The sequence below is a fragment of the Spermophilus citellus genome (assembly GCF_964194105.1).
Source record: "Spermophilus citellus genome assembly, chromosome: 15".
Classification (NCBI taxonomy): Eukaryota; Metazoa; Chordata; class Mammalia; order Rodentia; family Sciuridae; genus Spermophilus; species Spermophilus citellus.
In genome coordinates this window covers 57,129,325-57,154,088 of record NC_138195.1, presented here as the reverse complement: position 1 = coordinate 57,154,088, position 24,764 = coordinate 57,129,325, and the positions used below count along the sequence as shown (strand labels likewise).

Here is a 24,764-nt window from a genome sequence, read left to right as displayed (position 1 = left end):
AGGACAATAATTAAAACAAAACAAACCAAAAAAAAAAAAAAAAAAACAACGAACAACACTGTCAACATAATTAATGGTGAAAACATCCCAAGATGGAAAATAAGACAGAATGCCCACTCTTACTACTATATCTATTCATTGTATTGAAGGTTGTATCCAGGGCAATAAATAGAGGGAGGAAAAAAAACAACAAGAAACGACAAGCATCCTGAAAAAGCAGCAGTAAAACAATCTGTATTTGCAGATGAGATGGAGTGTATATAGAAAATCTTGAAACATTTTTAAAAGAAACCATTAGAGCTAGCAAATGAGTTCAAAAAAGTGGCAAAACACAAAGTCAGTATACAAAAATCAGTTGTATTTCTGTATACTAGTAATAATTCAAAAATGAAATTAACAATGACTAAACTATTGAGGGATAAATTTAACAAAAGAAGTGCAAAACTTGTGCATGAAAAACCATGAGGCAGTGAAGAAAGGGGAGACAGTCTGTTTTCATGGATAAGAGGATGCAATGTGGTTAAGAGAACAATCACACTAAATGGGCCAACAGATGCAACACAATCACAATGACGGTCTCACCTGGTGTTTGTCCAGACATTTGCAAGCTGATCTTAAAATACATAGGGAAATGCAAGGGTTTAACAACAGGCCAAAATAACTGAACAAACAAGGTTGAAGGGTATATACTTCCTGATTTTAAAAACTTACTACAAGCTACATTAATGAGGACTATGTGGGGATACCATATATGGAATAGAATTTAGAGTTAAGAAATAAACATATCTACTTCTTCACATCTCATGTTCAACAAGGGTATTCAAACAATTCAATGGGAAGAGGAATTTTTTCCATCAAACAGTGTTGAGAAAGCTGGATCTCCAATGCAAATAATAAAGCTGACTTGTTACCCAGCATATGTGCAAGAATAGATTACAAATGAAAATGGTTCATATATCTAAATGTAAGAGTTGCCAATCACCATAACCATTAAGTAAATGGAGAAACTAATTAAAAATAAATGTAAGCTCGAACACTACAAAACTCTTAAACATACATATAAATCTTTGTGATCTTGCTTTAAAACAAAAGAGATAAAAATTTTGAAAAAAATATACACATATATCCAGAATATGTAAATAACATTTACAACTCAATTGATTAAAAACAAAAATAACCCACTTTAAAAATGGACCAAGAGGCCAGGTACAGTGGCACACTCCTGTAAGTCTGAGGCAAGAGGAGGATCATGAGTTCTAAGCCAGCCTCAGCAATTTAGTGAGTCACTAAGCAAGTCAATAAGACCCTGTCTCTAAATATAATACAAAATAGGGCTGGAGATGTGGCTCAGTGGTAGAGTGCACCTGAGTTCAATCCCCAGTATCTTCCATCCCTCCAAAATGGACCAAGAATTTCACTAGACATTTCTCCAAAGAAGATAGAACGATGGCCAATAAGCACTTGAGAGCACTTTACATCATTAGTTATTATGAAAATGCAAATCAAAACCTCAATGAGATAATATCTTCCCTCCCACTCACTAGTATGGCTACAATCAAAAAGACAGACAATAAAATGTTGACAAAGTTTGGAGAAATTAGAAGCCTAAGGCATGGTTGGTGGGAATGTAAAAATATGCAGCCACTGTGGAAAACAGGCAGTTCCTGAAAAAGTGAAACATACACTTACTATATGACCTGAAACTTCAACTTCTAGGTAGTGTCCAAGAAAATAAAAAACATACGCACTAAAACATGTGTGAGCATTTCTAATAGCAGTATCTTATAATAGCCAGAAAGTAGAAATAATCTAAATGTCCATTAAATGACAAATGGATGAACATGTATAGTAAGCCAACCAATAGAACACGATCATTCCTAAAAATGAAAAGAGAGATGATACATGCAAAGTATGGATGAGTCTTGAAATCATTATGCTAAAATGTTTATGAAAGAGGCCAAGTGCCAACATGCCACTCTAATCTGATTCTATTCGAATAAACTGTTCAGGACAGGCAAACCTGTGGAAACAAAAAGTAAAATAGTAGAAACCCAGATACAAGCAGGAAGGAGAAATACAGAATGACTGCTAACGCCTACAGGATGCTCCTTGGAGGTGCTGATTGAACAACCCTGTGAATATCTTTCAAAACACTCAATAGTAAATTTTAAAAAGAAAGTTCTAAAGTATGTGATGTATGTCTGAAGAGATAAAAACAAAACTATATATCTTTTTTCACACTTTAAACTGGCAGAAGTTAGATTCAAAGTGTAGATAATAAACCACTAGGATGGGTACTCATTTGGGGGAAGAGAAATATAGTATGTAGGCAGGAAGTAGAAAATTTTTGCTTTTCAAATGATAATCCCCACATCAGAAAGACTACACAGCACTTAGGATGCTTTATTCAATTAACCAGTCAATGTTCAGTCTACTTATTTATTTCTGTTTTAATTTTATCACATCTACACTTATTCATAGTAATTTCATTTGTTATCTTCAGCTGCTTTTTAAAAAATTACATTTCCCAATTCTTGGATTTCAACTTTAGCCCATTTATTAAATTTATTTTAATTTATAAAAGAAGAGTTTAATACCATTAGTTTGCCTCATCAAACACTTGGGCTTCATTTAATAATCATCAGCAGTGTCTGTTCTTATAAACCTTTCAATTAAAATTTTTTTGTTATAATCTCCTTGATATAAGTATTATTTCTAGTTCTGTTGTAATCAGTATAATTTTTATATTTTTATTCTATTCTCTTTTAGCACTATAGTCAGATATGCCTTATTAATTATAGTAATTCAATAGTTATACCTCTACAGTCAGATAATATAGCTTATATACTTTTTTTTTGTACTGGGGATTGAACTCAGGGGCATCAACCACTGAGCCACATCCCCAGCCCTATTTTGTATTTTATTCAGAGACAGGGTCTCACTGAATTACTTAATACCTCACTTTTGCTGAGGCTGGTTTCGAACTCACAATCCTCTTGCCTTAGTCTCCTGAGTCACTAGGATTACATGCATGTGCCACCTTTCCCAGTGCTTATGTGATTTTTTTGTGTTTTACTTAACAGCTGAATTTTAGAAATCTCTAAATTACTCCATTTTTTTTCTCTTGAAAATAAGACCTTTTTGGTTCATAGAATCCAAAAATCAATGTTGTAGTAAATAAATCTACTATATTGTTCAGATATCCTTTATTTCTAGTTCATGTTCATGTGTTTGGTCTATTCAACTTGGATGCTGACATTATGACTATATTTAATTCAATTTTTGTATTTTTAATTTCTTACAAAAATATATTTTTTCAGACAACCAAAAAACTAATGAATTGCTCATTTTACTTGTCAACAGATAGAACGCAGACCCATATCCCCCCCCTCTTGTTAATTTATGTAATGAATAAGTCCTCTCTTCAGGTCAGGATCAGAGGTCCAACTCCCACTAGCATCTAGATTTGACCACATATTACACAGGTATTCATAGTGTTGTCTCTTGACCCACTGAATGAGCCTCTTATATACTCAGCTGTTCATATTTAATAGAAAGTGAAGCACACATAGTGATTCTATTGCTTTACTTTTTAAAAGTGGGACAAAAGCACAGTTTTGTTCATAATCTCTAAACGTGAGTATTCCTGTAAATGTGAATGTTCTGTGCAAAACTTGATTTGCTGTACTTCTACTACACCCTACTATGCACAACAGTGACTTAGCAAACCTAAGTACAATTATAAAAACAACAAACCAGAAACACAACTTCCAGCATTCTGGTTTTTAATGAGTTTGGAAGAGATTAATCCTTACATGTACTTAGAATGCCAAGATTGAAAATGCCATTAAATGGGGACATCAAAAGTTCAGGTGAGGGTATATCTGCAGGATACACTGCAGGACCTCACAGATTGGAAAAAGCTTACATTAATTCCATTTTATTCTCTATTGAAGCAAAGACAAACGACTAATGCAATCTTCACCAAGTTTATTCTAGACTTCACATGGCTCACTTCTATTTATTTTTTAATAGCATAAAAGAATTTTAAGAATATTAAGAAATGTAGCTGAAATCAGTCTTGGGTACCTTCCCCAGCTTGATACAAATCTGAAATGATTCAATAATCCCTACCAAAATTTCCCTTAGTCCATTTCCTGTTTGTAGAAATGATTCTAGGCAGCTTTTCCCACGGTATGTTTTGAGGAAAACTACTGAGGGGATCTTAACAGGTGAAAAACAGATCTGTGTTGAGTATGTTTGGAATGTACAAGGAGAGATTAGTATCTGGACTGTAGACTTTCTCAGTCTTTGAGGTACTAAATGCACATTCTAGAAATATGCAGTGTACAGCATTTCCCAAATTCATCTGACCTCCAAATTCCTTTTTCTTGCATGCGCGCGCGCGCGCGCGCACACACACACACACACACACACACACACACATCTAGAGGGGCTAATAGCTCTGAGAATATTCTTTGGAAATGCTATTCTAGCCAATTCATCCTGGTTCTAAACATTCCAGGGCTAAATTTAGCAACAGTTACCATTTTAATTCTGAAGTAGAAGAATCATTTTGCTTATAAGGTCAACTGCCATGATAACCTCCAGATTCTACTCCATGATACAGTATCCCTCCTAAAGTGACTAAGAACTAAATTTCATTTCTACTGAGAAATTCAAGGAAGTTATTCTCATGTGGATGATAATTATGATCTTTCTAAGGTAATTCTTACATTCTTCCCCAAAATAGTAAAAATATAGGGATCTAATTATTTCTAGATCTTAGGCTCTAGAATCATAATTATTTGGGGGAGAGGACATGTTATAATATCACTACAATTAACCCTATCAATAATAACGATAGTGGTGGTGGTAGTGGTGGTAGTACTAACTAAGCACTTAATCCTCATATTACTCTATGAATTTAGGATCTATTATTATACCTATTTTTAAAATAAGTACTCTGAGGTTTACGGAGATTAATTGATTTGCCAAGAGTGACAAAAAGGAGTAAGGGCAGAACCTGAAACCCATATCTGACCCTACACCCCAATATATTCTAGTAACAACACAAAAAGTAACTCTTATTGTACAGGAAAATTAGAGTGTATTTATACGAATTCAATGTAATTAAAATTTGTTTTTAGATTTCCTTTTGATAAAATTCCCATGTCTTTAAAGTAAATATGTTGTTTTTTTTTAAGTAGAGAAAAATAGACTTTCATTTACCAATTACAGGTTATAAGGCCTTTCTGTGGGGGAGGATTTAAAAAATCTTCATCCAAGGTAAAGACATTCTCTGTAGTTTCTAAACTGCAGAATGCTGATACTCTGAAACTTGTTTCTCAAAGAAATTTGTTTTCCCTTCTAAAGAAATGTTTTCCATAAAATCAAAGGGATTTTCTGCCTGAAAAACCTTTGAGAATCCAAGTTCCACAAGTAATCTTTCAGCTACAAATTCAATATACTGGCTCATCAAAACACAGTTCATCCTAATGAGGCCAACTGGCAAGTCTTCTGTTAAAAACTCCTGCTCAATTTTGACAGCATTAACAATGATCTCCCTCACCCTTTTCTTCTGAAGTCTTATTTACTAAGTACTGAAACATTAGGCAAGCAAAGTCATAGAGAAGTTCTTCATCTCTGTTGATCAGCTCATTGGAAAATGTGAGTCCAGGGATGGGACCTCTCTTCTTTAACCAGAAAATAGTAGCAAAAGATCCTGAGAAGAAAATTCCTTCCACAGAACTGATGGCCACCACTCTTTCCCCAAAAGTAGACTTTCTATCTACTATCCATCACAGGGCCCAGTCTGCTTTTTTTCTTAATGTATGGCATTGTTTTAATTGCATTAAATAAAAATTCCCCTTTCTTGGGATCTCTGATTCAAGTATCTATTAGCAAACTGTATATCTTTGAGTGAACATTCTTTATGAGAATTTGAAAACCACAGAAACAGCAAGCCTCTGAAACTTGCACCTCCTGACTAAAGCTCTCCACCAAATTTTCATTTCCATTTCCATCACTGGTTGCAAAAAAAAAAAAAAAAAAAAAAAGCTAAAATATGAGAGAGAAAATAATTCTCATCAGATTTAAGCTTGTTCTAGTGAAGGAGATCCTTTGATAAGTCAACCTCTTCTGCTGTCCAGAAGGATGCCTGTGCCTGTTCATACATTTTCCAAATATCGGGGTACTGAATTGGAAATATGACAAATTGGCAAGCACTCTTTCCTAACAACAGCTCTTCATTAGACTTCACTTCCTTTTCCTTGTTATCTGATGATAACCTCTCATCCTGCTAGGACATGGCTGTTTCCAGTCTTTCCAGGTCACTCATCGCAGAGATGCTAGAGCGTAGCAGGTCAGCACTCAACTAGGACAGGCTCCAGGTGGCCTCATGGCTCACTTTTAATTTTGAAAAAAAATAGTTTAACTCGAACCTTTCTCCACTGAGAAAATTAAGTTCGTAAGAAAAAAAAAAGAAAGTTTTTTTTTTTTTCAAATGGACAATGTGGTATAAAAATGTCAGTCCTGCTCTTCTGTATTTACTTAACTAGGCAATTTTTTTTCATAATTTTCTCATTTGCCGTGCTACAAATATCCCTTCTTGCCCATGACAATGAAGAGAACCCTCTTACTAGAGCTATCTATGCTAGTTAGTTCTTTTATTAACTCCATTCCCTCCTATCTTCTCTGGAAGATCCCTGCCTGAAGTAGCCTAACTTTTCAAAGTCTTCTTGATTATTCCATTAGTTGATGTTTTCACAATAGCCTGCAATAGGGTAACTGTATTTTAGAAAAAGAGCAAGACTTTCTCTCTACATGCAATCTGGTGATCTTTCCAGAGACCTGGAAAAATAGATTTCTTACAAGTTTTATATGCCATTAATGCAAAGTGGCAAAGAAGAAAAAAATCATACATCAATCAGTGTTGGAGTCATTTTCCCTATAATTCCCTTAACAATTATCCCCCTTAAGAGAAACATACCCAAGGTACTGCTAAGTTTAGGTTAGACATTACATATATTTTGGGTTAAACTGCACCAAAAATAATTAAAAAAAATTACCAATTACTTATGTACAATGTATGCAGATACAAGTAAAAATATAACTCTTAAATATAATATGCAAAATATACATAGATGTTCAGTGTGCATATACAGTCTGCCCTCCATATCCTTGGTTTCTGCATATGAACATTCAACTACACTAGAATTGAAAATATTAGAGATGTTAGGTTGTTGCTGACTTGTACTGTGTAGTTAGGTTGGCTGGCTGTATCTGTCCTGAACTTGTACAGGTTTTTGTTGTTGTTGTTCATTATTCCCTAAACAATATCATGTAACTACTCTTTCAGTAATGTTTACATAGCATTAGGCATTAACAATACTGTGTAACTACTTTCAACAACATTTACATTGTTTTAGGTATTATACATAATCTAGATATGACAACCTACACAGGAACATACATGTAGGTTATATGTAAGTACTATGCCATTTTACATAAAAGACTTGGACATCTGAGGATTTTGATAGCCATGGGGGTACCGAGATCAATCCCTCATGATATCAAGGGACCATTATGTACGAACATACATATATCCACATGTGTAGGCAGTACACAAAATTTTCAGTACTATCTACTTCTGTTCACTTATTCTTTTAAATAATATTTACCAAATATCTTCTATGTGCTATTTCAAGTTAACAAAACTAACAAAAATCCTGCCCTTATAATGCTTATGAACTAATGAAAGAGGAAACATATTAAGCATTACACATACTAAATGAATTAATAGTAAGTTAAAAAGAGATAAATTTGGGATAAGCAGAATGGTTTTACAATTTTAAATATGGGAAACAAGGCAGATTTTTTGAGGGGGTGACATTTGATATAGCTATTATTAGACCTTTAATCTTTGAAGAGAAAAAGGAAATATTAATACAATGAATGACAAAAGTCACTTCCCTCTTTTTCATTCTGTCTCCTTAGGAGTTTATGGGTTAGATTGGTATTGTACCCACATTTTAAACATGTAAGTCATTGCCTACCTGTAATTATGTATTCCCTTGTCTTCCATATAAGTGGGATGCTGAGAGTGGCAACTTGATAAGCAGTGACAGGCACACCTGGGTCACTTTTGATTAGCCATACATGAACAAGCTCATCCCGACCCCACTGCTGAGTAGAAGGTCACCTCATATAAGAAAGCTTCTCTGTGTGGACAAAACCGACACTCCCTGTTTGAAAACCAAGATTCAGCCAAGGAAGAAACAAGGAAAACAATCCTATTCATAATAATATCAAAACAAAACAAAAACAACAACCACCAGGGGAATTAATCTAACCAAGGAGGCAAAAGAGCTCTACAATGAAAATTATAGAACATTGAAGAAAAAAACTGAAGAAGAACTTAGAAGATGAAAACATGCCATGTTCTTGGATAGGAAGAATTAAGATTGTCAAAATAGCCATACTACTCAAAAGCAGTATATCTGTATTCCAAGCAATCTGCATCAAAATACCAATGGTATTCTTCACAAAATTAGAGAAAATAATTTTTAAATTCATTTGGAAGAATAAGAGACTCAGAATAGCCAAAGCAATACTAAGAAAGAAAAGCAAAGTAGGAGGCATAATACCACCTGATCTGAAAATCATACTACAGAGCTGTAGTAACAAAAACAGCATAGTATTGACATCAAAATAGACATGAATATTAATGGAACTGAATAGAAGACCCAAGAGACAAATCCACATACCTATAGCCGTCTGATAATTGACAAAGGTGCCAATTTACATTTTGGAGAAAAGACAGACTTTCAAACAAATGGTGTTGGGAAAATTGGAAAGCTATAGGTAGAAAAATAAAACTGGACCCCTATCTCTCACCCTGCATACAACTCAAATAGAAATGGATCAAAGACTTAGGAATTAGACCAGAAATTTTACTATTACTAGAAGAAAACATAGGGCCAACGCTCCATCATACAGGTGCTGGTGCCAACTTCCTTAACAAGACTCCCAAAAAACAAGAAATAAAACCAAGAATCAATGAGTTGGATGTCATCAAACTAAAAAACTTCTGTGCAGCAAAGGAAATGATGAGAGTATGAAGAGAGTGCCTATAGAATGGGAGAAAATCTTGGCCGGCTACTCTCCTGATAGGAGATTAATATCTAGAATACATGAAGAATTCAGAGTTAACACCAAAAAACAAAAACAAACAAAAAAACCCCAACAACCCAATAACCCAATCAATAAATGGACAAACAGACTAAACAGAAACTTCTGAAGAGAAAAAACACAAATGGCCAACAAATATATGAAAAAATGTTCAACATATCTAACAATCAGGGAAATGCAAATCAAAACTACACTAAGATTTCATCTCATCCCAGTCAGAAGGGCAATGACCAAGAGTATGAGTAGTAAATGCTGTCCAGGTTCTGGGGAAAAAGGTACATTTATGCATTGTTGGTGGGCCTGCAGAATAGGACAACCACTCTGAAAAGCAGTGTGGAGATTCCTCAAAAACTAGGGATGAACTACCATATGACTCAGTTATCCCACTCCTTAGTATTTTCCCCAAAGATCTACAACAGGCATACTATACAGATATAGCTGCCTCTGTTCATAGCAGCCCAATTCACAATAGCTATGAACTCATAAGGCCATGTTTTATCTTATATAAGGAAGCAAGAGTAAAAGAAAGGAAATGGAGAGAGAAGGATAGTAATGTAGAAGATCAAGAGGCAGAATAAAGCCATGGGTGAGGGAAGAAAATGCAGGATGAACTCTTAAAAAATGTTCTGTACATATATGACAGGGAACTTCATCTTTATGCATAGGTAGAAATAACCAAATATAAATTAATAGGCCAGCAGAAGGAAGTGCAGAAGAGTGGAGGAAAGAGAATGGGAAAAAGGAGAGAGGCTGGGAAGAAAAGCAGGGAGGGAAATGAGAGGGTTCATGAACTGAAATCAAACTCCATGCATGTATGAGTTTGTTGGAAATGAACCCTACTACTAGGTATAATAAAGCTCTAATAAAAAAAAAATCTGATGTGGTTCCTCCCCAGGATTTCCAAGTGTGGGAAACCTCTCCAATGCCCACCAATCTAGTAAACAGAGTGACTGGCCAGCACCCAGAGAGAGAAAGGACAAATAATGTCCTCAGCAAGAGACAAGATTCTTCCCCCAATCCTGAACCTTAGTCTTGATTGCTTCATGAAACTAAATACTTAAACAAACAAAAAAGCATATTCAAGAAATTCAATATACTTTATCCAGAGAAAATGTAGTCATATAATTCATTCCATCAAAGTGCTAAAGGGCCAGGTGCTGTGGCCCACACCTGAAATCCCAGTGGCTTAGGAGGCTGAGACAGGAGGATCTCAAGTTCAAAGCCAGCCTCAGCAAAAAGTGAGGCGCTAAACAACTCAGTGAGACCCTGTCTCTAAATAAAATACAAAATAGGGCTGGGGATGTGGCTTAGTGGTTGAGAGCCCCTGAGTTCAATCTCTGGTAACCCCCCAAAAATAATTTTAAAAAGTGCTACCGTAGGGCTGGGGTTGTGGCTCAGTGGTAGCGCGCTTGCCTAGCATGTGTGACACATTGGCTTCGATTCTCAGCACCACATACAGATGAATAAAATAAAGGTCCAACAACAACTAAAAAATATTTTTTTAAAAAGTGCTAAGGTAAGAAAAACTTATGATCAAAACCATAATATTGTGAAGAGATATGATAAAATTCAACATCCCTTACTAATTTATAACTCTTGTCAATACAGGACATTTAGAAAATTAAATATGGAAGAATTCTTCCATAAAAATAGCTATTTACAAGTAATAACCAATGTCTGTATTTAAAGGAAAGCATGGCTACAACTACCATCATTGAAACGTATTTGGAGAATTCTAATTAGTAGGTTAAGAAGAAAAAATAGAATTTCAATAATTGGTAAAAGTAAATCATAGTGTTTCATAATTGCATGTGATAGTTATATAAAAATGCTCAAATGGCAAAAAGATAAACTAATTAAACTATTAAAATTAAGATTTTTATTACATAATCAGCATGCAAAAACAAAATATTGAAATTGTATTTTCCTACATTATCTCTGCTTTTTGTATCTTTATTCTATATTCTTTCAAATGCCTTAACTTTATTTTCCAGGCTTCTTTGATTGTTGGGAATCAGATGATTAGTTTTATAATTCCTCCCCTTTAAAACCTTTTTTTCCTTTTTAGTCTATCTGCATCTGTTGATTTTCTACAAATACATTGTTATCCTGACCTACCTCTCTTTACGTTTAGAAGAACTAGGCCCTTTAGGTGCATTAGCTCCCTGACATTTTTACTTCTTTGTTTGAATAAGGTCTCTTTTCCACAACAGTAGTACTCTTTCTTGTTGAGAATGTTGGCTGGAACATTCCAGTAGGCAGAAGGATTGCTTTGATTTTCAGGTTTTTGTTTAGAACTCATAGTGGAGGAGCACAAAGATAGAACATCTACACTATGGCATGCCCCACTGCATGGGCCACATGGGCATGTGCCCGTGTGACATCCCCCCCCCCCCCCATACTTCATTCATGAAAGGAATTTTGTTCCCTTCATTTACAGGAAGTCTCCCATGTTTGTCTGGGAAAGGTACCTCCCAGCAGCACCTGATGAGGGAATAATGGAGGAAAGCACTTGTGGTGTATCTATTCTTTCATTTAATCAAAGTGTGTATTCTACCACTATGAATTCCAAGTCTGTGTGTGTCTAATTTGACTTGTGTTTCAGATGCAATCAGTAGTTTCTAATTTCCACTTCAGGCTTTTGGTTCACTTGCTTTCTTGGTTAACATGCTGCATCCTCTGAGATTCTTGACTTCAGATATCATTGGTAAACTCACCTACCTATAGTTGTATAGTTTTATAATTCCTGGTCCTCAGTATTTTCTGATGGTGCTTTTCTTTCATTAAACTTTTATGAGCTGTGTCAATATCTATAAACAAGGCAGTGAGTTTTTCCCAATTTGAACACTATATGAAGGGGAATAGTCCCTAGTGTTTTTATGACTTTCTTTTTGACTCAATATTGATCACACTTGTGATTTTATCTGTTTTTCACTTATTTTACTTGTAGTATTCCACACTCAGCAACTTATTTACACATTTTAATGTGTAGGATACTTTAATTCTTTCTAGTTTGGTGATAAGAGAAATAGTGCTATGGACATTTTCCAGTGAAAGTATGCATGCAGTTTCTTTATAGGATCTGATAGAAATGGCATTAATGACATTTCTTGTGGGAAATGAAAGTAGTACAGTAACCTTTCTTTCACTTTAGCAGATCGACATTTAAGATGTGCTTTTGCTACAGAAGATATCCATTCTGTACTCACTTAAAATATTACCTACCAAAGAATTCACATAGAACAGGTGTGAATTTACCCACATAAGGGTAAAATAACAGGTCATGTTTTGAGACCTGGAAATTAGCAATATCACTTTTATGAGAAATCAGGAAAGTGCCTATGGGGAAGTTTCTGAGTTCGTCTCATTTTTGCACAGAACAGAAGCCAGCATGAGGGTTGTGGAGGTGGTAGTATGGGGGGTGGGGATACTCCTCGATAAAGGAAAGCCTCCTGTGCAAGACCTAAGAATCTCTTCAGGGATCCAATGGCATAAAACACCAGATATTTCAAAATATTTGGATTTTGTCTATAGAAGAGAATGGGGTCGAAAGAAACAAAGCTTGGAAGTAAGAACATATGAGCTAAGACTGTAAAAGGGAAGGTGGCTTAGCATAGTTGAGAATCCTCAAATTAAATTCTAAGAACCTAAAGTAGAAAGCAGATTTTATAATATCTTATATGGCTAGAGGAGTTCTTGCATAAAATTAGATTACAGAAGGCCAGGTTTTCAGAGGAAGATGAAGGCATGCAACCAACCAAGAATAAACACTGTAAAACCAAAGATGAGAAAAGCGCAAGGGAATTCAAGCCTAAAATAAAATGAAAATGAATGCAGAAAGTTAGCACAAGAGTTTTACTGTTGCATTCAAAGGAAAATGATGAGCAGGGAACACATGGGAAAGGCTAGGTTCTGAAGAAAATGGTGACATTTAAAACCAATTGTGGGGCTGGTGTGTTTCCCAGTGATAGAGAGCTCCCCTAGCCTGGGCAGGCCCTGGGTTCCATCTGCAGCACTGCAAAAACAACCAAAACCAATCAAACAAAAACACTGGTGGGTTCATAAGCTCCAAGGCCAGGACTCTACCATTTTCACTTCAGTACACCCCCCAAGTGGCACATTTAAGCCATCTCACCCAAACTACTTACACCCAATTAGCAAAGGAAGAAGCCAGAATCATTAACTTTTGCTCAACTGACTTTTCCTGTGGGGGGAAAAAGATTTTCAGAATGTTACATGTAGAATCAATAGCAATATGAAGAAACTAAAATGGTCACACTTGATGAGCAAACAAAAAGGAAAAAAATCTGAGTCACTATAAGTACTTACTAATAACTTACATGGTCTTAATTTTGAATATAGATATCTTAAGAGGCAGTTAATGCCATTATGGAATTTATTACTCATGCACATTCAATCACACTTTTTCCAGCATGTATGTAACCATTTTCCCAGTATATGTGTATCCACCTTTTATATTTTATTATTACATTTGATTAAATAGGAAAATTAAAAAAAATAGATTTCCTACCTGCCTCCCTTCCCCAATTATGTAAAACTTCATTAAACACCATTCTTGCTTCAGGGTATTCTATACATGTGATGTTTAAAAATAGTAAAACAAAATAATTAAAATGAAAATGTTTCCCCCCTTCTACTGCATTCTAATCCAAGGCATGGGTTTTTCAAATATTCAATACCCATTGTCTAAATATTTTCCTAATATAAAGCAGATATTTTATTGAAGTAAAAACTGAAGCACTAGATCACTGACTGAAACTGTGGAAACAGAAGAAGAAAACGTTCCTCAATTCCTACTCACCCATCAGGGCTGGAGGTGTGGTGTGTATGTGAAGGGGAGCATGTAAAACAAAATTAACTAAATGAACAGTATTTATATCTTTGTGGAAAGAAGACATTGAGAAAATATAAACTAAAGAAGGCAACGTTGAGAAGGACAAGAGAATTTTTATAATTATGAACTTTATTTTTTATTTACTATGGCAACTTTTTCAGTAAAGGACTTTACATTGGTTTTTATAATCCATTTTACAAGCAAATTCTAATATACAGTATGTACTTGAATTGGTTTTTTAAATCAATGGAAACCACAATAGTAGATATTATTTTTGTTTTAGTTAGTCTTGATTTAGAGACTTTAAATTCTCAAGGTCAGTATAATCTTGTTATGGCAATGCTTTACCAAAAAGAAAGTGGGAAGTTTTTTCCCAAAAAGGTTAAGACATATATCTTTAATTAATAACATAATTTTAGATTGGTGTCCACCATCATAATCATTTATCCAAATGTATTCTCTCAAATTGCTGCAGCAGAAAACTTTAAGGAACATATGGGAAGACAAAAGCAAAATAGAATTCAAGTGAATCAGAATTAAGAAAAATTGTGAGGCCATCATCCCCAAGGAAAAACATCAGATAATCATTTGTATTACAACTATAAATAATTTTCAGATGTGTGCATAAGCATGCAAACATAACTACCCAAACTAATTTACCAACATGAAAACTATAGTCAGCTGGAATGTAAACTGAAACTGAAATGGTGCTGCAGTCTTATTGACCTTCATTGCAGGCCTGTTTGGTAATTTGAAAGTGCATCCTAGGGCCCGGGAGGCCAGGAAACCAGCAGGACAACTGCTTGGAAACTGAGAGTGAACCTCTGTGTCTGTAACACCATCTACTCCACAGGAACTTTTGGAAGTGACAGCTATGGGGGTTATAATCTCTTTGATGAACTGAATAAAATACTAAAAGGGAGAATGGAACATCTGAAGAAAACAGTGCTTTAATGGGAAAAGTGACATGCTGTGAATATAATTCTGTGAAAGGCTGTAATGATATCTTCGAACAGCAACAATTACAGAGAGATTCATTTCACTAAACAAAGCCACACCCAAGAGGAGGCATTTTGATATTTCAGGCACAACTCCAAGCAATTAAGCTCATTTAAAGTGCAAATCTGAAATTTAGTTTCATATTCAGATTTTTACTTGTTAAAATACTTAGTAAGTTCCCTAATATCTATATAAACTACAATGAACAGTAGTCTATTTGCCTGGAAATATTGCACAAATGAAAATGAGACTCCAAAAGAAAAATACCAGGTGGTCTCAGTGATTAAGAAACATTCTAAATGATATAACTCTATTATCCTTTGCTTAAAGACTTAAAATCATCTGCACCTATAACAATAATATACACTTTATTTTAAAAAAATCAATATGCATCCATTAAGAGCCAAATATATAATTCTGCATACTTTTTGCTCTTACACAAATATGAAATTTAACCAACCCTAGAGAACTTCTTCCACAGGACTCAGAATTCATTACTTCCATCATCTTCACCAATACCAAAAGTAAAAGTGATCTAAGTTCCTGCGAAGGAGGACTTGGCACAGAGTTGATTTACAGAAGCAATAAACAAAGGTCAAGCCAAATCTGAGAAGGTGATCTCTGATTATTCAGTAGAGCTACACTCATTTCCATTTCTGACATAACATTTTCTAAGGAGCAGACAAGCATAATATTCTTGCAGCTTTTAAGGAAAACTGCAGATATATACTTTGTTTTTTGTGTAAGCATCCTAGATATTTTTCTCTTAAATGTATTATGCTTCATAATTATATTGATGAGCCTCTTTTGTCAAGATGAAGCTCAACCAAGGTACATAGAAGCTGAACTAGTAAGTTAAGATTACGCAAATACATCAGGGAGGAAGAAAAAAGAGTGGAAAAAAATATTAGAATAAACAAATAAGTGGAGTCAACATTTTTATGTATAAAGACATTTCCTTCAGACTACAGCATGAAAAATAAATTAAAAACTTTCCCCCTAGGAATAAGACCAACTTGTAAATAATATTTCATAAGGGTCTTCTAGTAACACCAACTTCTAATAATAAACCAAAAACCTACTAATTCATTAGTATGCTTTACTTTAGGGAAATACAGTATGATAGCATCCTATTTGCAATATATGAAATCAGTTTTCTCCTTCAAAATGTGTCCATCTATAGCTGTGGTCATTATAGCTCACCTTCACACAAAAAAAGTACTTTGCTTATATGTAGGATGACTGTGTACCAACAATATCTGGACCATGCAAAGCATTTTCTAAACTCCAGCACTTTTCTGGCAGAAGTGCTGTGGTATAAAAGTATGATACTTGATTTGTGCTGCTCACCTGTTATAGATATAATCTCTGTATACTGGAATGGAAAATTCACTTAATGGTTCTCTGATAAGAAAGGGAAGACTGCATCAAATGGCAAGGAACACCTCTTTGGAAATTTCCACTAAAGCACTTGCTGTTGTTTCTCTTATAAAGTGGCATATAATTTAACTAAAGTACATTTTTAGAAGGAATCCCTAGAATTTGAGTGACTTATCTTTTTTGGCCATCATTCCATTTGGTATACTTTTGGTCAGCTGATCAAAATAAAAATTGGCCTTGTAAGATTATTTGTCTGAAAAGTATTAATTCCAATTAAATTAGCTACACATGACCAGCCTAAAGATGACATGATTTGGGAGAACAGAATGCAAATGAACTGAATTGTCTGACAAGTGGCCTGCAGCATGATTGGGTTCATGCACATGGTTGCTTGGGGGTTTAACAGACACCTTTTGTAGCACATTAAAATAAATAAGCATTCTCCCTTTGAAATATTCTTTAACGAAACACTACTTCCCATCTACAATTCTATTTTTCTTCCAAAATCTAACTTTCAAGAAATTGTCAAATGTACAACAACAGAAAAGAGAAACCTAAGAAACTCAGAAATGTGAAACTATTATGAATTCCAACTTTATCAAGATAGTCTTACTTAAATTTATAACTTTTCTCAAAATATTTAACTTGTTTTGCTATAGAAAATAAGTTTTAAATCCCTATGCATGGGACATTTATATACCATCAAAGTTTTGTGCAAATATTTCAAGTCCACTATTCCAGTCTTCAGATATTAATATAAGTCAATAAATATAAATAATTATAATAAAGACTTACTTAAAATAAATGCTGTAAATGCTGTGGAACCTTCAAAAAAGAGTTATGATGGATCCATAAGTCCTGTGGTATTCAAAACCGAATTGCCAGCAAAATTCTAGCACCAACATATGTTACAAATGGATATACCTTAGGTACAAGTTTCAAGGTATATCTCAAGCTCTTCAAATTTACCAGTAGCAATACAAGCACAAATTATATATGTATGTATGAAAAACAAGATGCTAAAGCAACATATAATTGGTTTATATATAATACTGAACATTTTCAGTTGGGGGAATTTAGTAAACAAATAAACAGTAAGACTAGCTTGCTGATTCCAGTAAGAAAAAAATAAAACTTACATAGTCTTCCCATTAAAAGTCTGATCTCCTTCTCCTTTATTCATCACAAGCTTTTGCATAGACCTTTAAATATATAAAACACTGGCCAGAACTCTACAGATTACCAACTTCCATCAACACCACATCTTGAGTTAAATTAGTAGCCACAGTCACAGGAGGAACAAGTGAAAGGAGCCGGGGTTCGCATAACCACAATTAATACAGATACAACAGGACTAAATCAGCAAAGCCTACTTTTGCCTGCTGAGGGAAATATTATTACTTTGCTGATGTGCAGAGGGATGGTTAGCATGATTAGAGTCTTCTGTAGGCTTCTGAGATGGGAAAGCAAACTTCTGTGTTTACCTGAGACGAGTATGCTCAAATGGTATATACTTCAACCAGGATATAAAATGGAAGAGCCAAACTAGTAGAAGCTTCCACGTTTTAATTTTAAGAGTTGCAGGCTTTCAGTGGAACCTCCAACATGGTAGCAAATTGCACATAAAGCTATTACAGAACAGATTGTTTTTTTTAAAAAAAAAAAAAACCAAATTGGCAGGTAATGGCTATGTACTTAATGTATCTTTGGTTTAGGAAGACGAGAATATCGATTAGAGGCCAAACAATCCCCAGAATGCAAATTGCCATTTGGATTCTGCATGATTTCTTTTTGTCGTGCTAGTGGCCTTGGGATACTTGTCTTGGACTGGAAGTTTTGAGGTTCTAGTTGGGGGCTGCTTATTTGTTTTTGTTTGAAAGAGCTGGAAGGGGGACGGAGCTTAGATGTTTTCAGATTCAGATTATTTGCCAGATTTGTTTGACTAGATGTTGGCTGAAGTTTTGCTGAGTTACATGGTATGATTGTCGGTGACTTCTTAGAAGTGGGAGTTCTACTTGGAGATGATTCAGAATCTGGAGGGGGTGCCAAAGAACTTAAGGTGGATGGCTTTAACAGCTTTAAGGATTTGGGCTGAGACGGGTAGCCCACCGGTGGAGACTGATCTCTTCCAACTCTCTTAGCTTGGTCTACTATACTTAACTGGGGAGGTGTCTGTAGAGAAGTGGGTATAAACTGCATGTCACTAATCTGATTCTTTGTCAAATGATAAGGCTCTTGAACATTCATGGTCATGTTCAAGTTCGCTTCAGAAGGTGCACTCTTAGTTACATCCATTTTGAACTGTGGGCTTGATGAAGAAGGCCGGTTTTCCAAATCATAATTGTTTTCTTGTTGCAAGCCATGTGTAAGGCCTCCATCTGGAAGGGCACTGCTCTGGTGCATGCCCCGGACTGCACATTCACTGTGGGCCTCGATATGTTGTGGCTTTATTAGTTTTCCCTGGGCGTGGTCTGTGGGTCTGGGCAGGTTGCTGGAAGGCTGTAGTACTTGAGGCTGTTAAAATTAAAAAAACATTAGCAGCAATTTATCTTAGAAATGTCACACAGAAATAATGCAAGTTAAATTCCAATTAGGGTCTGTAGGTATTCATTATGCATTAAAATGGGAAGTATGTGTTTTTTTAAAGTAAAAACGAATTGCAATATTCAAGTGAATTCATGAGACACATATACAAGTGAAAATGGAAACAAAAAAAATGATACAGGCAATAAACACTAAACAAGATCCAAAATTAAATGGGGGAAATAAAATTTTAAAGTAGTAACTCATTATAGAAAAAAAAAAACTCCTGCCTTAATAAATTAAGGATTTACAACCTTCTCTGCAAGAGAAAATGAGAATGATTTCCATAGCACTTTGGTTTAGTCTTCACGAAACACTTAACTATGACCTTCAGAATATTACCCATTTTAAAGGCATTTTTAATGTAAAGTTGTGTATCATGTTACCAAGCACTGTACCATTGTCAAGAATCAAAATTACCAGTAGACAGACAAAATTCAGAATAAAGATTATATTGTCAGCTTATGTGAAATTCTAATTATCTGAACAAAAGTAAGTTATACACTTATTAATACACTTAATAATGCTAACCTGCTTTTCAATATTCTTTTTGAGAATAAAATGTTTTCATTTTGTTCTGTCTCACTGTCACTATGGCTGACATGTAGAAAGCATATATACCATACCCAAGAGTGAACATTCATTTAGTAAAATTAAAAATTGTAAGCTTTGTGATTGAAGCTCCCGGCAGAGTACTCATCTAGCATATGTGAGGGCCTGGGTTCAATCCCCAGCAACATTAAAAAGAAAAAAACAGGCCTGTGAATGACTGGCTGAGAAAAAAACAAATTTGAAATTGTCTCTGACAGAACGAAAATAACAGAAGCTGTTATTGGCAAAGTTCTTAAGGTTCACATGCCTCATGTGTATTTCTCTGTGCTAACTGCATAGTTACATTCCACAAAAATCAGAAGAAATGTGCAACTATCATATAAATATGGAAAAAATATCAATCTTAACAGTTATCTTTCAATAGCCCAAAATACTTAAAATATATAGAGCAGGACTGCGCCTGCATTTATACAGGGGTGGCTTTTAACAAACTGTCCTTTCTTACACGTACCTCCTATTAAGTAATGTGGGCTAAATGTCAAAATAGTTTGGAAAAAGACTTTGAAACATGAACTTTTTTACTGATGCAATAATTTTTTACTATGGCAATCTACAAATAATCTACCCAATATATCTAATTTCTCCCATAGAAAGGGGGAACCTACTTCACTACATCATTTGTGCTCTTTTACCTCCCTGACTAGCACTAGACAATGGCTGCCAAGGATCAGTGGTCAGGGATTAGATTATGTCATGGCTGGAAGTGAGTGAGAACAATGACTCAATGAGCGAAAGCCAGCCCTGATGATATAGGACTGATTTGCTACTTTAAAATTAAAAAAAAATCAAGACAATGACTACCTAAATTAATCCATTCAGAGATATGTTTAATCTTACTGAAGAATGTCTAAATAAGCCAATTAGATTGTTGCTAAATATTCCAGACTTTAAAGACATTGGGCATTTTCACAATCACCACAGAGATGATTAAACTATCTTTCAACATGGAAGGTCCTAAAATCAACAAAAAATTAATTCAATAGGTTCTCCTTGAGATTCCCTAGAAAACAACCATCATGTTAAAGTGATTATGAGTCTTATATATATTAAAGGAAAAATAGAGAAGGACCACATTAAGGAAACCAAACTCTACCAAAAGCAGAAGGTGGGTAGAAAGGAAGAAAAAGAATGGGGCAGCAATAAATGGCTGCATTAGGATTTGTTTTCTCTCTTCACCTTCAAACACAAAGTATTTTTGTCTGAAAGTTAAAAATCTTAAAACAATTTCAGGTTTTTGAAAATATGAGTGACAATTTAAAAATGACTTTACTGCAATGTCTTTTGTAAAAAGTTATAAACATATACTATCAGCTCAAAGCATAAAAAGGTATGATTTCTAATTAAAGACGAAGTAATAAACTGATTATTAGAAAAACCAAACCTCCAGAAAAGGTATTGTGGATTGTAAATTCTGTATTTGAACTGTCCTGATTCCCCAATTGATCATTCCTATCAGAAAAATAAATGGTGACACAGTAGAGAGTTAGTGTTGCTTGCATTAAGTGTAATAAAGCACCATTTCAAATATTAAAGAATTAGAAAATGGCCAGGGTTTTAAAGAGTAATAAAATGTCAGGTCTTACTGAGAGGAGTTAGATTGAACAGTTACATAAAGTCTAAATTATCATCTAATTATATTAAATAAATCAGGGATTTTTATATGCTAAAAATAATGCAGGCTTTATATTTTTATTAAAAATCAATTTAGTCATATAATTACCCTATCCCAAAATAAATGTCATGTTTTATTATTTACTTGAAAATTACAATGTGGGAAATCTATTCCACTCAAAGCAAAAAAAAAAAAAAAAAGTCTTTTTCAAACAGGATAAGAAATGACTATAATATGAGCACTAAGGAGACAACTTGCTCCATATATATGTGTGTGTGTGTGTGTGTGTGTGTGTGTGTGTGTGTGTGTGTGTGTGAGAGAGAGAGAGAGAGAGAGAGAGAGAGAGAGAATGTATGTATATGTATATATGTATGTATGACTGTAGAAGTGGTTACCCACTAATGACTGAGTTGATATTAATCACCTGCCAGCAAACTACTTCTACTACCTCTAGCAAGCAAAAAAGTGTTTTAATGGGTTGGTATTTACACTATAAGTACCCCAAATTCTAAACATTCATATAAAGGCAAGATATTAACAGTTCATCTTGTGTTTCTATGACCATAAAAGGTACACTTTCATATTTTTCAAATTAATTAAACTATAAAGATCCCATATCCTCATGTAAATGAAGTAGGAATATTAAAGAATATTGTTTTTAAAAATGTCTATTATGTACCAGGTAATGTACAAGGTATGGGAAAATCTGGAGCCTATCATTATGTAGTTCTTGTGCTTGATAGACCTTCTGAAAGAAATGGTCAGGTAAACAAATGATGAAACCTCTTCTCAAGCATAACATCATATGGGAGCAAAAAAGTAACATCTGTCTAACTGGAAACATCACAAAAGGCATCCCAAAATTGCAAACTATCTATACTGAGATTTTAAAGGGTTAGTAGGAATTTGCCAAGCAGAAAAGTCAGAAAGAAAAGAAAACTCTGACTTTTTTTTTTTATTTTGGCACATAGTGGGGATTAAATTTATACTTGCTAAAAAAATAAATAAATGAATGAATGAATGTTAGCTATATGGTCAAGAACTATTTCTTTGGTTGTAAATTATCAAAGTGATATTTTCTGAAAAGGTCAATGATGAAGCATTAATGATTAAAGAAAAACCAATTTTTAAAAGATCATGAGAAAAAGATATCTGATAATAGGAAAAATGGTTTTGTTTTCCCTAATTTGGGATTAACTTAATAATTCATGTTTATTAGGCTAGAAAGAAAGATTAATTACATGTTAATTAGAACACAAATGCCTGTCATACTGACCTATAGGCTAAGTCATCAAATTGATCTGAAGACTAGCCATTTCTGGACCAAGTAGGATGGGAACACTAAACATTCAACTGCTTTCTATTTTTAACTCTAACAATTAAATATGACTGCACATGTAAAACAATTAGCATAGTTAACATATAGTAAGTGCTCAATAAATGCCACCCATGATTATTAAAGATACAATAATGATGAATTCAAGTTATGGATTTTAATATACCAGTCTTGATTGAGGGGGAAGCAAGTTCTTTAGAAGGATAATAATAAATTAGTTGCTAAAAAAATGAGGTTTTTACAATAGCAGGTACATCTGATATGGCATGAAACATGATTCCTTTACTGTCTTCCTAGAGATAAGAACTGGAGCTAGGACTGCAAAGCACTTGGAATTTTAAAAAGAACTTTCATATGGTTCTATGAGGAGCTAGTCACAGAATTGGATCTCTTAGCTTCTGGAGTCAGCCTCAACTCAACTTTGAGTCCTGAATCTATCCCTTACTATTGGGGAAATACTGGGCAAATTACTTCACTGTCCTGAAATGGAATTCCTAATTTATAAAGTGAGGATGTACACCCAGTATATATACCTCATAAAACTGTTTTAAACAATAAACAGTAAAATGCACAGAAAGTGCTTAATACAATGTCTGGCACATTACAAGTACTTGAGAAATGTTATACTCTGAGCTCTGAAAGATCAGGGTTCCATTTTTCCCAAGGGTAGCAATTCAAACTCCAAGTTTACATGCATAGTCTCTAACTCTCATAAAACTGTAGGTAGAAGGTATTGTCTTTTTCCTTTTGAAATGAGTAACTGAGGTTTAAAGAAGTTGAGTACCATGTCCAAATGTCACACACTTTAGCAAATGGCAAAGCTGAAATCTGAACCATCAGAGAATTAAAAGGTAACACTAGAACTCTGTAATTCTGCTATTTCAAATTTTCATGAGTTCACAGGCTTTTAGAATATCAATATAGCCAGAAGTTCTAATATATTTTAAGAACTTTGAAGACAAATTCAATAGTATCATTCAGGTTACTAACTTCACTAGATATATCCTATTTTCTTCTTTGCTGATTTCACCTGTTCAGAATAAGTCTCAGACATCAAAATCAAGCCACATTGTGGAACAGTATTTCTGGAAAGAGGTGGTTCCACAGTGACTCCATGGAGAAATACTGAACACTGAGAAAAGGCAAATCAGCACTCACCACTGAGAAAAATTCTTCACCTTCACTGTCTCATATTGCCTCAAAGATTTCTAGTATGAGCTGAAGGAAAAGTTATCAAGTTTTGTAAGCATTCTTGTCTAGGTCATTACCAAAAAGATGGTACCTATAAATGTCAAGTCCCCATTGAGCAAAAATATGCCAAAGTGTGCAAAGTAGAAATCAGGAAATGTTCTAAAGTGTAAATACTACTGTGTAACACACACAGGAATTACCTAAAATTATTTTCTGAATATATACAAATTTATTGTTATTATTAAATATGCTTTAAAGGTTAAAATGGAAATGGAGCCATCTGTAACATGCCTGTAATCTCATGCAGGCTCTGACATGCATCATGCAAACTGGAAAAAAAAAGCAAAACAAAAAATGATTATGAGGGAGGCGGTAGGAAAAAATCTAAAATTGTACTGTACCACGCTTTGTCAGAGAAGTAATGGACTAACTTCTCAACTCCTTGCCAATGGCACAATAGGAGAGCATAGACAAGAAAAAGACAGGACAATGGCGTCAGAGACCACACACAACACCAAGGATTGCAGTGACTGGGTAGCAGCCAAAAGTATTCGCTTTGCTATTGTTGTTTCTCTAGGCATTATTTGTTATTTTACGTACTATATCTGGATCTGATAAAAACATTTCTTAAAGTGATTTATACCTTCTTACTAAGGTGGTTTGCATGTTAGTACAAATATTCATGTCAATTGACATGTAAAACTTCTCACACTTATAGGAAACCACATGAACCTTACTAAACAGAATACTGAAATATGATACAAATTAATATTCATACTCCAAAGATCTAAAAAGGTTTGGCCCCATGTAATCCCTCATAAATAAAGTAGAAATTATAACAAAAATATTTTAAGAATTTCTTGCAGATTATAGAACTAACTAAACTTCAGTATTTGTTAGTTTACATTTACTGCTACTGCACTAAATATCATTAAAGGTATAATCTAATCTTAACATAAATATGAAGTAATAAACTACATATGAGACTCTGCACATCACTATGA

General features: G+C 34.4%; 1 protein-coding gene and 1 pseudogene across 6 annotated transcripts in view; both read right to left on the bottom strand.

Annotated features, from left to right (window-relative positions):
• Positions 1 to 5,228: 5,228 nt before the first annotated feature.
• LOC308634399 (ribonucleoside-diphosphate reductase subunit M2 B-like) lies at positions 5,229 to 6,340 on the bottom strand (annotated as a pseudogene). The gene has a single exon. The product of its transcript is annotated as a ribonucleoside-diphosphate reductase subunit M2 B-like (transcript).
• Positions 6,341 to 18,069: 11,729 nt separating this feature from the next.
• CCSER2 (coiled-coil serine rich protein 2) overlaps positions 18,070 to 24,764 on the bottom strand; it is a 145,019-nt gene continuing 138,324 nt past the window's right edge. For 2 of the 5 annotated variants that reach the window (XM_081268304.1, XM_081268308.1), the window contains one exon: positions 18,070 to 18,940. In XM_081268304.1, coding sequence (XP_081124430.1) covers positions 18,122 to 18,940 — 819 coding nt within the window. In that variant the 3' untranslated portion in view covers positions 18,070 to 18,121. Of the gene's footprint in view, positions 18,941 to 24,161; positions 24,202 to 24,764 lie in introns of all 5 variants that reach the window. The other 3 variants (XM_081268306.1, XM_081268307.1, XM_081268305.1) reach the window with 2 other exon arrangements.